Here is a 16,430-nt window from a genome sequence, read left to right as displayed (position 1 = left end):
AAATAATGTAAACCTCAAACAATTAACTATTACACAGTTTTGAGTGCAAATGTTCTCACATTATTTTGCAGCACTCCTGGTCCTCCCAAATTAAGAAAATCCAGAACATTCAACAGCCTCAGCAGTGACTGAGAAAGGAAAAGTAAAACTGTGCAAGTGAGCTAAAAAACAATCACATGATAACTCTAATGCTAAAGAGTACTTTCAAGTAACTTAGCCATTCAGCTTCTTTTTCCTGCTCTTTAATCTATAATGCTCTTATCCCTCACAATAAAAAAAGTAGTGGCCATTACCACCAAGTGATCTTGTTATGCTTCACAGCTCCCAATGTATTGTTGTTTGCTTTGTTCAAACACTTTTGAGTTATTATAATATTTGAGCACCCACAGTTCCCTATAGAAGGAGTTTCACAATTAATTGCTTACTTTTTCATTCCCAGTCTGCGTTTTCTTGCTTATGTCTTATTTATTTGTTCTTGTGCTGACATCATCCTTCAGACAGAACACCTCCTCTTCCTTCCTGAAGTTTATGTGAACCCTAACTACCTCAATAAACAGAATTTTATGGCAGCATCCTGAGAGTATTTCCAAAATGCTCAAATCAATGCTGAATAGAGATAACCAAGACAGTTTAATGTGCTATTTGAGTGCCAAAAGAAGCACAGCAGCCTCCCTTGGCTCAGGAGGATAAATTAACTCAAACGAAGAACGACAGTAGCAGAATATTTTTACATTGCTGCATATAGTACTTTAAAACCACATGAAGAAAGAGTGATTCTTATCGAGCAAAATCTATCCAAGATTGCTCCACTTGCAATCAAGTCACAGCATTGATTCTTTCTTCACATTTCCAGGGAAATGCACATTCGTACCATGCCTTGTTGTAGCTTGTTAGTGAGAAATCCTGCTTGGCACATGTGGTTGATCAAACCAATCTGGTGCATGGAACAGACACAAGCTGTCACATGGCACAGCAGCCCTGCATGATGTTCCTGGGATCAGCTTTTCACATGAGCACTGTGCTGAGTGCACAGCTACACAAGAGCAGCAGCTACAGGCACACACTGACCACAAGGCCTGGCATGCCAGATGAGCCATCATGTCACCTCACATACAACACCTGCACAGGTTAATGAGCTTCAGATTATTAAAATATTTTTTAACTCCTATAAAAGAAACTAAAGAGCTCCAGGAACTTGTTCTTGAGCAACAATTTTCCACAGGAAGGGTAGGTGTGTTTTGGTAACTACTGTTAGCACATTGAGATGGGTGCTTTCCATAAGCTGTTGTTTTCTCCTTATTCATCCTGGCAACCAGGTGAAGTGGAGCTCAGTATTCCCACTGAGAGAGATCATCGGCTGTCCCCAGAGCAAGAACAGGGTTAGGATGCAAATTAGCTGGCACTAGAGGTAAATACTCTAGACAAAATTTAAGATGAGTTTCAAATTTCTGAAATGTCAAGAGAAATTTATATAAAAAGTCAGAAATTTCAAATATTAAACTTCATCTGTGTGTAGAGGTGTGGGGAATATTTCCTGAAACCTGCGCTTCTTTGTGCCTGCCTACAGTGGAAACTACAAAGATTTGTCTGTGTGCTGAGGAACAAACAGGAGGGATGAAGGGGGAAGCAGAGGTGCGCCGTCAATTCTACAAAGGTTTTTATTTTATTCAAAGACATACATCTTGGAATCCCTAATCAGCTTGTCCCTTCAGAAACTTGTCAGAGAAGGCAGCAATAAATCATTCAGGCATTCACTCAGTCATTCACTTCATGAGTCCCACTGAGTGCCATCTAGCTAGACTGCTATGAATGTACACAAGACTGAAAATACAAGTGAGTTATGTAACAAATTAACCATATAGGAGATGTCCTGTATGATGGTAATACCTGTGCTAAAATTGTTCAAGGAAAAAAAATGTAATTCAGCACGAATCTGAAGAAATAAACCCTTGTTATCAACATGACCAAAAATGTTGTCAAAATTATAAAACATTATTTTAACATTCCTCTACAGGATCCTCCATCTGGCAAAAAACTACGAGGAACACACATAGAGACTGCAACACATTCACATTCTGCTTTAGCCTATGTAATCTCCACAGACAGTAGTACATGTCTGATGGCAACACACGTATATTGCAAGGTGAGAAATGTTCTGAGCTAATAGATCAAATTAGGAGGAACATTTGAAATCCAAAATATATTTGGAACTTTGTCATGGAGCAGAGCCTGCTGAAGTACTGATGATATCCTCTCCTCTCAATAAAAACCATAGAGCATAATTTACTTGCATTTAGCAGCTGTCTAGCTATTAGGGAATGCAAGGTTTGAAGTGACTTCCTGTTTATTACAGTTCACTTTCTTTGGATATTGCTATCACAGGATCAATCAAATTTATGCGGTAGCTTTATTTATTATCTTTGGACTTGAAACTTTTAGTAGGTTTCCATAAATCTCTGTAATTTGATTTTTAAAATCAAAAACCTTTCCCAGCACTTCAACAAAACAACAGCAGATTGCCGCAAAAGCAGTTTTATGTAGTAACTAAAGATAGCTGAGGTGCATAGAGTTCAGTGACCAGCGTTCATTAGATGGAAAGCTCCTTCAGGAGCTATTTGCCTCTTGGTCAGTTGAATATGCATATTACACACACCCAAATTAAACACACAATTGTATATTTCTGGCCAGGTTCACTTTAACATATAAAAAATAAAAAATGGCAACATAGTGATAGAATTTTGGAGGAAAGGGAGACATTTGCATGATAGGTTTTAAAATTTTTTTTCTTGGGTAAAAAGAAAAATACACTCTGAGTCAGAAATTCAAATCTGTTTTGTGATTGTGTATCACTGTTCGTACTGTACTTAAAATAGAAATCAATAACAATGCATATGCACAATAAATATTATGAAAATATTCAATAGTGTTATTCTTCTCTCACTTTAAAAGGGATTAGGGAGATAATCTTGTTTCTAAATAGAGAGACAAAACAACACATTTTCCTTTCACTTTCTGAAAAACATGTATCCTGAATCTTAAAGATTGTCAAGATTAAAACCTTCAGTGGAGCTCCTTTTAAAAATGTTTTTAAAACCTTTTCATTGTGTAGCTTTGGATTACAAAACTGTGCAGGTGTTCTCCTGAGCTGACAGCTCTCAAGCTTTTTCAAATGAATCCACATTAAGTTAACTTCTTATAGTAATATTGAACCTCAGAATTAACTCACCTGATTTTTTTTTCCATACATTTCCCCATGTATTTTTTTTTTTTTTGTCTGTTAGGACGGTTTTAAATATGCCAGCAAAACAACATACAACACAACATTGGGACTTCTGGACAAGCTGAACAATAAAAGGAAAATGAGATTTACAGTAGCTGCACCATTTACTTTTACTATGAAGCAGAGAGGCATTACCAGGCTACGTGCTGGTGTTACTCAGATGTTCAGAGGTTACTGGGCATGTCCTCATGCTGTGCACCTCCACCAGGAAACCGAAGTTTCAACTCTCATTTGCAGTGCCAAGTGATTGTATGAATTAACATTGAACAGACTGGTATGAGTATCTGCTGAGTTTGTGACTGTAGTATCAGCTAAAAAGGCAGGTTCTAGCAAAAATAACAGAGTAAATCTGTGGGAGACTTCATGTCTTAAGTTCACTGATCAGGACCACAAGAGAGGAAAACAAAAGTTCCCTAAGTGTTTGAGCAAACCTAAACTTCTTATACCAGTTATGGAACAACTGACCAACCTGACCTAAGTCAGAATTAAACTCACACCCCTGCATATGAGTCATATACAAGAATAAGGCATCAAAGCAGCACTTACAGCTGGAGAATATCAGAGGACATGAGTGTTCATCCATGGGGAAGTTGTGTAGCTGCAGCTGGCACTCAGCATTGATGGTAAGCCTGAGAAGAAACCAAGGGTCTGTTATTATGTGCCAGCACAGGGAGCAGCCAGAGGAGGAGGCAGGGTAACCTAAAGCATCATGAAAGAATGCTCTGATATCCATAAAAAAGGCCTGAAAGGAAAGAACCTTATTTGTAAATTGCTCATTGGCTATTTAAGCCTGATACAAAACAATGATAATGATCTTAAATAATTTCAGGCACATCATCAAGACTTTCTGGATCCCAGGAAATCTGTGCATACGTGTTTCTCTAGAAAATTCATCGTTGAAGGTTCTGGGATGAAAGCAACTATTCTTTACAAAAATAACAGGAAATATGGCTCATGTGGTACGTAATTCCACAAAATTAGAACTTCAGAGCAAAACTTATAAAAATATTCTCCATGTGTACTTATAGTGTGAACTTAAAATTCTTTTAATTTCTTCAGGCTATCTCTCCAAAACTTAATCTCTATATGCCATTCTGTATCTCATAGATGGAACAAAGAGATCAGCAGAAACATATTCATCCCTACTTGAAAGCTGGTTTTACATGACATCCCTAACACAAAGTATACTATGAACATAGTCAATTTAAAAATTGCTAACAAAAATCAATAATCTTCAGTCTAATAGCTTACAAAGTGAATGTACTTACTCAAGGAAAATTGAATTAAGCGCTAGTTTATTGTACAGTCTGTTTAAAAAAATACTACCTAGTTTCATGACAGAACTCGTGCATGTGGGCTATGTGAGTTTTTCTTTTTGGAAACTAAATAAAAAGATTAAAAACTCTGTGGAAAAAGGTTTGTGTCTCAGATATAGGATGGCACAGAGAAAAACTCTTTCTTGGAAGAGGTCACCTGTGAGGTACTTAATAGCCTTATTGCACTGACACTGGAAGAGGATTTGCAGTGTTGCAGCAGGAGGGCATTCACACCTTGAAAGCGGCAGGGAAGAAGATGGAGAGGTGAAAGCACACTGAACCTTGTGTGCTTTCTCCTGTACACATAATACCCATCAGCACCTGACAGCACCAGGGCACACACTAGCTACCTCTGCCATGTCATACCCATTCTGGCACACAGGTCAGATAACTGGGTTTGAATGCCAAAGCATTAACAATGATCATTCTAGCAGCTTTTCCTGTGTGAAAAGGAGGCTGATCTGAGTGACCAAAAAGGACTCAAAACATCTTTCACATACTAAAAATACTTATTCCAAGTAATAACTTACTTTTAGCTGGTTTAGAGAAATTTTGTAGTCCATTCAACGAATAGTTTCTTTAGTAAGAGGTATACAAGTCTAAATACTTTTGAGTAGATACCTGACCTGAGATACTGAAACAGAACTTAATAGAGAAAAAACAAAAAACCCATCAAAATCTCCTCAGAAAAAAACCCAACCCAAGCAAGAGAATATTGAAGATGACACCTTAATCCTCAAACTCTTTAGCTAAAGGCAACTGAAATACGCAAGAGCTCTTCACAGTAGAGAAAGCCTAAGAGGGAAAGGGCACTAAAAATATCAACAGCTTTTCCAGATGTTAATTTCCTTTCTTATTGTTTGCCAAAGACTGGCAAAGTACTGGAGCCCAACAGCAGTTGCAAGCACAATCAGCCCTCTAAGTTTCACTAAGAAGGAAATATAGCGTGAAAGGCACGTCTCCGAAACTTGTGGAACATGGCTTATGGCAAAACTCCCTTCTGAACAGCTCATCTCTTCCACAAGTAAACACATACTTTGATTTCCACAGGCTTTTTAAAATGCAAATATATACAGTATTTCTAATACCGTATAGTTGATTTTATCACAAAGATTAGAAAACTGTAAAAGCCTTTCCTCCAGCAATTCACTCTTGTGATGAGATGTGACAGACCATCTTTCAGCATGACTTATTTGAAGAATAGAGTATTGGCATTAACATGAATCTAAAAACGCTTTATCCAGCCCTGCATCTAGCTCCGATCGAAAAGGCTTTTAACAGGTTTTATGGGACTACATATTCCCAATTTTATTACAAGCACTAAAAAGCCCAGCTTGTACAATATAGACAGACTTATTTCCTGTTTCTCAAGGTTTCTTTCTTAGAAAGACAAGACTTTGTTTTTTAAACTTGGCAGTACTTATGCCTGAACAGCTAAATATTTGTAAAGCGTGGCCAAGTACACATCAGGAAGAAAACAGCAGAGCAGAGCAAACACATCGCTGAAAATTACTATTGCTACACCAGAGGTGGGAGAAGCCTTCAGCCCTGCACCTTGCCAAGTGCTCACCTGAGGGTGTACAAGATCTTGCCATCATTCCATATGCGGAGGAGCTGGTTGGGGGTGGTGATCCAGTGGGCCTCTGCTGTCTTTGAGTTACGAAATATCGTGTCTGGGATCCAGATCAAGCCAACCATGTTGCTGTTCAGAGTCAGTATTTTCATGGTGCTGTTGAAGCGAAGACGGCTGTCTGTCCATGTCTGGGCAAAAAATATATCAATTTGATATTCCTGCAAAGAAAGCATGATACATCAATTGAAATCAGTTCTTTGAAGAATCACATTTCACATTTGGTGTTTGATTAGGTCTGTTCTGGTGTGGGGTATGCTCTGGCCAGTGGAACTATGTTTTCCTTTTCTACTGCCTTAGGATTTTTTTTTTTTCCAATTTATTATTTCACCCTTTTATTTTTATGTCTAGCTGTTTAATGAAACTTGCCAAGCACTTCCATTTGTCCTGCACCGTAACAACTTCAGCATTAGCACATTCTCTTTCATTGTCTCTGAAAAGTCACAGCTAGAAGGTATAATTTACACAGACTTCTTTGTCATAGGACCAGTAAGAAACATGAAACAAGAACAGAACACACATAAGCTAGAGAACGGTAAATTTCCCAGATTATAGCAATGATTTTTAGGGAAGAGGTTGTGTAAATTCAATAAATTATTTTTTCCATTTGCTAGCAATTGTTCAGCCACCCATTCCCAGGCCACACTGCAGCAGAATGAAAAGGCAGGTTAGTGCTCCTTTATAGACATCTCATGTATCCCTGATGCTAAGAGCTGAACACTCATTCCTGAATATGCTAGTACCTTAATTTACATGAAATTTTTCCTTCTGGTTACTCCAGGTTTTACTACTCTCTTTCTGCAGGTAAGCCATCATAGTACATATAAATGAAGATGTTAAAGTACACACAGACAGACAAAATTATATAGGTGAATATATAAACACACTGGTTTATGCACTTAAGACCCCATGGAAGAAATTGTGTTTTAATTCTGTATTTGAATTCAAGCCACCAGAGACTGCAAAAGGTCATGCTTCATTTGCTTGTGTTCCTCTTCCTCTTTTCACAGACTGAAAAATGAAAAATAGACTGCTCTATTTTTGAACCTCAGGGAAACAGCCATCTGAGTCTGTCATGCAATACCCTCCCAATTTCACAGGGCTGGCTGTGACAGGGGTGACGTTTGCTGATGTGGCACAAAGTGTATGCTCAGAACAGAGGCTAATACAGGGCTTGGGAATAATCCAAAGGAAAACATCTCTTTAGGACCCCTGGTAGATGCATTCCTGGTGTATCTGAACAAAGATAATTAGGGCTATGTGTAAAGTCTGGTTTCTCTTTGACAATTCTGAATTTTCTTTTATTTATTTTCTTTCTGTCCATTGTTTTAATACAATAAATGGGTTTTTTCTTCTTTAGACAGCTAGTAGAGCTTGCAGTCTGAATTGAGGAGAGTGATTTTGCTAAAATACACCTGTTTCGCCTGTGTTATTACATTTTTGTCAGGCTATCCCTTCAAAGCTGATGTTATAACACCAGGAAACCCAATTCACTGGCATAATCCAAGTCCAAAACACACTCTGGACATCTCATCTCTAGATGGTAAATGATCAAAAGGTGCATAGGTGGTGCTAGAATGTATCCAAGCATCAGGTAGTAGATCACCTCAGGAATTAAAGCCTAGCAACCAAAGGCATTAAGGACCATTTTCCTTCATAGCTTATCTCACTACTCTTTCCCATTGTATTATTACCTTTATTTTCACAGGGAAGATGACAGATTTGAATCTGAAGAGACTTTTCTTTCATATGGATGACATCCCCACAGATCTGAAGGATGCAATGTGATGTACACAGTGTACTTCTGATACTCAGAAAAAACACACTTAATGCACCAGGTTTTAGATGCCAGAGCACTGATCTTCCTTCTTTAAGTCAATTGCATTTTAGCCTTTGAAAGTCTAGTGAGAAGTGTTTGGCACATTCACATTTACTCCTCTCTTCTGTAGAGAGGAATATGCCAGACATGTCTATGGGTTTCTCCATATGCTGAGTGAGTAGAGTTGCTTTTCCTAGCCCACATGTGAGAATCGGTATTTATAGAAGCAGAGACCATTTGTATACAGCTGGCTAATGACAGTGCTGTCTTTTCACAGGACAAGTTTTTGCGTGATATTCAAATTTGAGCTTATTTTATATGAATGCTTCATTTTGACTAAATTTAGGAGTAACCATAGTTATTTTCTAGTATATCATGCATATTTAATGATTTTTAGGATTTAAGGTGTTCAGGATTTCTACTCTGCCAAAAGAAAAGGTAGACCCTGAGCTCCTTAATACATTACCCTGAGAAGGTACTGCAGCTAGATCTGAGCAAAGTGGGCCCCAGAAGCAGTATAAATGTAACATTGTGGTTTCTATTCCAGTAAGCTACTCTGGCTAAGTGAATTACATTAGCCAGGAAGTAGGGTCACTCTAACACCACTGCCCAACTCCTGTTTTGCATCTTCATTATTTATTACTGCAAGTAGAATGTGCCACCAAAGATCATTATTCAAAATACCTGTACAATGGGCCACTCCATTTGCCTTAATAAAAAAATTTCAACTCAAATTAAATGGTTCCCAGATCTTCTGAGTTAATTAGTTCTGAAAAATATCTGCATTTTTCTTTTGGCAAACTGGGATGATAAAAAAAAAACAAAGGAGCATTTTTAAAAGAAAAGTCATTAAAGTTGTTTGAAGTTAGTTGTATTGACTTTTTAAACACTTTAACCCTATTTTTTAAAAAAGTATTTACAGTGCTCAGATAGAATGTAAAAATTACAAAACTAAAATTTTCCCATTAAAAAGAAACACATATTTCTGTTTAATATCTGAATTGAGATTCTCGCCATTTACCCCTTTTAGAAGTGAATTTTATATCAGTAAATCCCTTACATTAATATCTGGGATTTCTTCAGTCTTTAACCAAGCAAATAATGAGGTATGATATTTAAATAGTCACTGTACCATGAAGGAGCAGAAGTCACTTGTAAAACTGGCACCCAGTTCTCCACTTCTAATGGTTCTAAGTCTATGCATATTTCAGAAAATAACCTCTATCTTCACTGACAACAGATACTCCATTCCCAATAAAGTCAACAGCTTCCATGCACTGTTTTGCACAGAGCTGGTACAGAGATCTGCAGCCCACAGCATCCACCAAGAAACTGCCAGACGAAAGGTTTCTATGTTGGTTTCACAGACAGGTCAATATGATAAGATATAAGAAAGTAATACTCCTCATTTGCTAGCTAATACCTGCCATTTTAGATCTTTACAAAACGTTGTGATTGCAGTTAAATCAGGCAGGACATCAGGTTTCAGTGATGTGATGCCTCACATGAAACAACGTTCTAGAACTCTAACCATATTCTTTATGTTCTGTTCTACCACTGCACCAGTAATTTTGTTAATAACCTTACAATTCTCCCTTTCCCCCCCCACCTTTTTTTTTTTTGCAGCAAATATTGACTACTGCAATGAGCACAGAAAGAAGAGAAAGCCAGCAAAATTTTGAAGATTTCTTCCCAGAAGCAAAAAAAAAAAATGCAAAACATGTTCTATGTGAAAAATACTGAGGTCATGTACAATAAAGTGTTCTGTCCCTAAGTTTTCTTGTCTTAATGGCACCTGGTTTGCCATGCTACCTAAACAGAACCAAGATTTTCCTACTTTTACCACATATTCATTATTACAGTGCCTGGATGCATTAAATGAAGTTGCACTCCAGAGCAGCCAAACTGGAAAAGGCATTCTCCTTGAGAAGAAGGGACAATCCTAACAGGAGAAATAGGTTTACATGCTAACACCAAGAGAAATTCTAGGGAAATCTTATTTCCTTTAGTACATAGACATACTTCTGGGATAATATTAAATTTTAATGATAGGAAATTCATTATAAATCTAAAGGATTGATAGAAGTATAATTTATTATCAGTTATAATAGATTTAATTTTGTTTGGTTTTAAAAGTCAGTTAATGAACCATGCTACATGCCAAATTCCCCACTCTTAAAAAACTTCACTGAAGTGAAAACTCTTTCAGGATTCTACAATCTGTTCAAATCTGATTACATAGGGACATTTTTTATTAAAAAGTAAATAATTTTAGGAAATTTCAAAAAATATGAACATGTTTCCTAGCTGAAGACTGGTGATATAGACAAATACTCAGCTGAATCTATAACCACACATCATTAGACCTTTTAAAAAATACTAGATTACTAATATTTTTTTACTCTTTCTGGAAAGAGTAATATTTCCCAGTAAAACTAAATCAGTTTATTTGTATTTTGTTTGATACTATGAAAATGAAAAGCCTAATTTCAGGCAGATACAGTGTATCTTTCTGTGAAATGTCTTTTTTTTTTCATTATTACTCCCCAGTGTTGAGTAGCTACTTATGACCAAAGAATTTCTCCTCTGCACTTTTATGCAAATTAACCTTAAATTAATGCATTATCTTATGCTTTTCATCATGTAAAGAGAAAGATTGTTCTAATTGCAAGACTTCTGCTTGCAAGAAACACTCAGTTATCATCTGGAAATTGTAAGTGACTTTGTGTCACTGAAAACCTCTGTATCATTTCCTTTGAGGTTAGCTTTGAAAATGGGATCATAAATTGACACCTGACAATGCTCACACAGCTTCCAAAAGTAACTCTTAAAACCAAGAAAACATGTTTTCGTCCCTTTACCTGCATAGTATGCAAGTAATTGTCTCATGTAGAACATTTCTTCCCATTCAAATTTTATAAACCCTCCAGTCTGAAATATCTGAGAGAAATGACTGAATGAGATGAGGAAAATTAGATGGTATTTTTCTGTTTTATGGTTATGAAGAGAACAAGAAACTAAAGACAATTTTGCCTTCTTAATTTTCACTGATTTGTGGACAGGAGATACAACCCAGATTTAGCAACAATATTACCTGCAAATAGCTGCACATAGTCAAAGTTCTAACTACTTGATTTTAGCTTCTTTTTTTTTTCACATTTTCAAATATTCCTAATGTGGTTTCATTAGTGCTTTGAAAATAATCAAGAGTCAGCACTGAACTATTTGCCCTTCAACTGTGTAGGAATGATTAATGATTTGGAACACCTTGAAAATGCCATTGTCTAAGTTGTCCTTAGTCACAGAGAAAAATACTCGCTTTTCAACTGAGTCTCCAATTGTTTTCTCAGTCAAAAGAGTAGCTAATCTATTGTTGGTAATACATGGAGCTTTTCTCCTATCATACTGTCTCATTTTAAATCTGAAAAATATGATTTAATAAGCTGTCACAGCCAGGTAATGGATGTGAATGACTACAGATAATAGTGTTGCATTCCTTTGTTGCTTCTGCTGCAGCCTTCTCATTTTCTGCATTTTCAAAATTCTCCACGTCAGCAACAACAATGTCAAGAGCCCTGTCCTTAGAGAAAATGCAAGAATTTCTTGCATGGTACTTTTCAGGTTTTTACTATTGTCTACTAGACAATTTTGTTTTTTTTCATTTTAGAACCTATATCTTGATTGGTGACAGAGTGAGACTGTAAATGATTAAAGCTGTTACTGGAATTTGTGTGAAGCTGGTACTCACCCAACTGAAAATAGATATATAATTAGAGTCCAGTTTAGATTACAATAATTCTGTGCCCTCCCACACCCCTTGTATAACATGTATAACCACAACACACCTCAAGCACTGTCTGCAGAAGCTTGGAACTAACCATTCAGTAAGAAGTATGCTTAAAAAATTAATGATTGAACCTGTGACATGCAAACTGTCATAGAAATGTTAAACATTATGGTTTAAAAGGGAGTATGGGAAGGGGCTGTTAAGGGAAACAGGAGAGAAATGGGAGCAAATCTCTAGAGACTGAGTGTCTCCCCCTTACTCCACTCAGCCATAGACCACAGGTAAACACACTCAGGATCATTCTTTCTTTTTCATCCTTGGATTAGAAGTACAAAGAAAAGGGTTTGAGATATTGTGTTTTAGAAGAAAATGTCCCAAATATTAAAGCCATGCTCATGATGTCTATTTATTTAGTCTGCAATTTGATGCACTTGAGAACATTAAAAGTGAGTAATCTCTTCAGAGTTTGAAGGTCATTTTCAATAAAAGCATATTTTTTCCAGCCCAGCTCACCACTAAAAGGAAAGTTCAATCAACAACAGAACTGTCAAAATTATCCTGCAAAGGGCTGCCTGATTGATTCAACTGCCTGTTTAGTTGTGTGAAAAATGAGGGAAAGAGGAAATGCTCGCAGAAATATGGGATGAGTGGTTCCCTCTTCCTGAACCAGTAGATTCACATGTCCAATATCAAAACACCGCGAGTAATTCTCTTGGGAACAGCCCACCTTTGGCTTCCCTGATTTACTGCATCTTACCCTGAGAGATTTTTCTTTGTCCATCTTATGAGCAGAATTCTGATAATTTGAAGAGGTACCTTGATCATCCCTATTTTTGGTATTGATGGAAAGAAGTAGTTCCACAGCAACTGCTCATGATATGTGCTGATTGTTCATCAGAGTGCATGCTGTAAAGATTATGAAGTCAGGAACTATGGTGCTCTCAGGAGACCTCTAGAAGGCTTAAAATGTTAAGCTTTAATGTAAACCTTAATACTACTGCTTGATAGCTTCTGCTTGGGTTTGCACCCTGTGTGCAACTTGCATTCTAATTTCAAAACTTGGTAAAAACCTCACAGATATCCTGTGGAAAGGAACTGGAAGTAATGGAATGGTTTACCAGTGGAAACACACACTCTCATGTTGTGGAAATAGTTCAGAAAGAAACAAATCTGCTGGAGAAAACACAGTAAAATAGTCTGTTTCATATGCAGTGTACATTCAAAACCCTTTTGGTATCAAGATTAATACAAGCCTTCTGTGAGGACAATGATTCTAATGACCTGAAAGTTTGCCTTGCTTTCAGCAGAGCTTGGGATGAATGCAGTAGCACGGTTAGAGCTGCCTGTAACTTTTCCTGAAGTATCTCTGCCAGGCTGGAGCTTTGTGTTCCCAGAGGCTGCCCAGGACCTAAATGGGGCTGTATTTACTTCACACTCCGTACAACACTGGGTTTGTTGCCTAAGAGACGGCCTAACAGGGATCACCTTCCCATTCTCCACCAGTTTGGTTTGTTTCTGCTCTCTATGCTCCTGCTCCCTTTCCAGATCCTAATTCCTAATAGCCTCTATTGAGAATGGAAGAGTGGGCAACACATTCCTACTTTTGGATTTTTTTCTCTTCTTAATCTGAATTTATTTTTCCCATCAGTGTTAAGGTTGTACTTTCAAAAGATAGTCAGAAAAAATAGATGAAAGGTTAGGTTTACAGTGGTAGTAAAATATAAAAGTTTGAAAACTTTCCAAAGTGTTTTATGTATAGAAAGATTTTCAATAACTTGCTCTTTTGTGAGAATTTGCTTTGGTACTTCCATACTGTTACAAGCATCATGGTTCCATGGAGAAAATACAATGAAAGAAGTAAAGTCAAAGTTGAGATTGTCACCACAGATAGAAGGGCTATTCAAGTTAGGAATGTCAAAATATTTCAGAAAGCAGCACCAATCATCTCCACAGCTGAATGCTTTGAGTAAAAATAAAAAATAAAATAAAATAAATAAATAAATTTAAAAAAAAAAAAAAAAAAAAAAAAAAGAAAGAAAGAAAAGGAAAAAGAAAGCTCTTCTCATCACTGACTCAGTAGGAATCTTGGAGCAAGGGGTATGGAAGCTCACCTGCTTCACTGTAGTATTGCCTCCTGCCTGCTTAAGAAGGTTATTTCACTGATTTCCTGCTATTCTAAAAAGGGAAAGACAGCTAACTTCACACTAAAAAGAAAGCATGCAATTATCATGAAGCATTTCCTTTCTCTGAGAAAACATTAGTCTGTCTCACTCCCTATTTTGGCTCTTTGGAGGCTAGCTCCAGCCCTTCTGTATTCCAGATAAATTCTTGCTTTCAGTTAAAGGAAGAGCTGGAGATTTTTGTCTTGGTCCATCTCCTGACATCTCTTCATTACTTCTCTTCACTCCACATTGATGGATTACCTCTTCTGCTTCAATCAGTCATTTCATACTCAGAAACACAGCATGAAATTGGAAAGAATGCATTTCAGAAAATCAGCTGTAGCTCTGTTCTCTGCCCTTTTGGTGGAAGACTTTGTAAAATATTGCTGTTTCTCATTTCTTTTTTTTTTTTTTTTGAGTCTTCTGTTGCTCTTAAAGGATTCCCAAAGACACCCAGATTGCTATGATCATGCCACAACTGCATTTCCACAGCCTCTTCTCTTGGCATGTCAGGGTTCACGTCCTGTTGCAGCCTGTGCCTGATGAGAAGATTTGCCTTCGATGAGACATAAGTGCACATGCTTTAAATTGGGCCACTTTAGAAAAAAGAAGTGTCCAAAGCACGCAGAGAAGTGCAGGGGATGCCCAAGGCAGAGTGCAGACTTTTCACCACTGTTATCTGATGAGCACTGTTACTCAAAATGCTAATCAGAGTAGTCATTCCTAAGAAAATTGCTGCTGGAAGGAATAATGTTTTTGGAATTGACAGAGAAAGTACAGAGAAAGCTCTCTTGGACCTGTAGTTTAAGGCTTTACTAAGACTGCAGTCAGGATGGAAAGAGAGAGAGAGAGAGAGAGAGAGAGAGAGAGAGAGAAAGACTCCAAATGCATAATTGAAGAATCCAGGGTTGTTAACTTAAGAATTTAGTAACATAAATGCTCAAGGACAAGCTTACCTCCTGTGGAAATAGTAAAGAAATAAAAATTAATAATCCCTGATCAGAAGAAACAAAGAAAGAGAAAATTAAAAGTCTGAGAATATATGTTAATGGCCGTACTTAATATAATAAAGTACATTATCAAGGTCTCCTAAGAATACTTGCTATCTGAAAAAATTATAAAATTGTAAATATACTCAATAGTATTTATTTACATATTACAACAGAAGATGTATTGACTTTATAAACATAGCTCCTGAGTAATTACCTTATTCAAAACAGAAGCCAAACTACTTTTCACAAAAAATAAATGCATTCTCTAAGACTGCACACAACAAGGCTTTTATGATCACAGTCTCTGTATTAAAGAGGGTTTTCTTTAATGATGGAAAGAGTGTCTTTTAACCAAAGAAGTGCAAAAATATTTTGAAACATATTTTATGCCATCAGCTGCCTAGAAAAGGAGAGGTTACCATGATGATTTTAAACATACTGTCACTCTTAGCACAATAACAGGGAGACAGGGCAGTCATGAAAAAACAGACACTCATCTCAGAGTAGGGGGTCAGGTACAGTGATGGCCTCACACAGAATTCTGAGTGAGACAAAAGGTGGTAAGGAACACTTTTGAAGGAGGCAGGTGGGAAGATCAGATGGGTCTAAGTCCTGTTCTAGCTGTTCCCTTCCAGAGGCACTTTCAGGGTACCATGTTATATCTTAAGAACCCACACACCACTGTACTGTGGAAACCAAGTGTCCCAGAAAGCTGCACTCTTACAACACTGTGGTTGGGAAACAAACAATTGCAAACTCTTTTTCTCAGAAGCTGAGATATTGAGGGCGTCCATGTCTTCCCCAAGATGCAGGAAAGCTACAGCTCAGCCAGGATTTCTCACCATTTCAAACCATCCTGCCACGCATCACTGAACATTTTCAAGGGTCAAAATAAACAAAAATATACAATTCTGCATTTGCTCAAAACAAACACTAACTCATTGATTGCATCCCCACAGCTGAATAAAGAGAGTCTGCACAGATAGCTCAAGCACCACACACCCAGTCATTCACCTTACTTTACTGACAGCTGAATTCCTTGCCCTGTTGCTCCCAAGGCAAATCTGCCATGGAGGCAGCTAAAACTGAGAAATGTACACACACCAGTTGGTGCCACTCAGTCTTGTTCCCTGGACGTCTTTGACTTAGCAGAATAGACACACCCAGGTCAGAAAGTCTAAATTTATTACAACTTAAGTAAGATCCAAAAGGAGAGTTTAAAATGTTGGATGGCAGAAATCAGGGGAATAAATGGAGCCACAGTGAACAAGGGATTTATATCCTATATCCACAGGATGTGAATAGGTGCTACTCTCATTAAACCAAATTATGCACAAAAAAGCCAACTGTGCACAAAATAGTAGAAAAAAGCTGATCTGTAAAAGCCCTAATTTGCATATGAGGGAAATGCAAATGTTTAACTGCTCTAAAAATAAGATGACTG

The 16,430-nt window shown here is 37.3% G+C and overlaps 1 protein-coding gene across 4 annotated transcripts in view; it reads right to left on the bottom strand.

Moving 5' to 3' along the window:
- GABRG3 (gamma-aminobutyric acid type A receptor subunit gamma3) overlaps positions 1-16,430 on the bottom strand; it is a 290,524-nt gene that overhangs the window by 135,116 nt on the left and 138,978 nt on the right. For all 4 annotated transcript variants that reach the window (XM_086880630.1, XM_086880631.1, XM_023947311.2 and 1 more), the window contains 2 exons: positions 6,167-6,387; positions 3,827-3,909 (listed from right to left, as the gene is read on the bottom strand). In XM_086880630.1, coding sequence (XP_086736756.1) covers positions 3,827-3,909; positions 6,167-6,387 — 304 coding nt within the window. The remainder of the gene's footprint in view (positions 1-3,826; positions 3,910-6,166; positions 6,388-16,430) is intronic.

Source organism: Cyanistes caeruleus, chromosome 3 (genome assembly GCF_971803275.1).
Source record: "Cyanistes caeruleus chromosome 3, bCyaCae1.hap1.1, whole genome shotgun sequence".
Classification (NCBI taxonomy): Eukaryota; Metazoa; Chordata; class Aves; order Passeriformes; family Paridae; genus Cyanistes; species Cyanistes caeruleus.
This window is presented reverse-complemented; position numbering and strand designations above follow the sequence as displayed.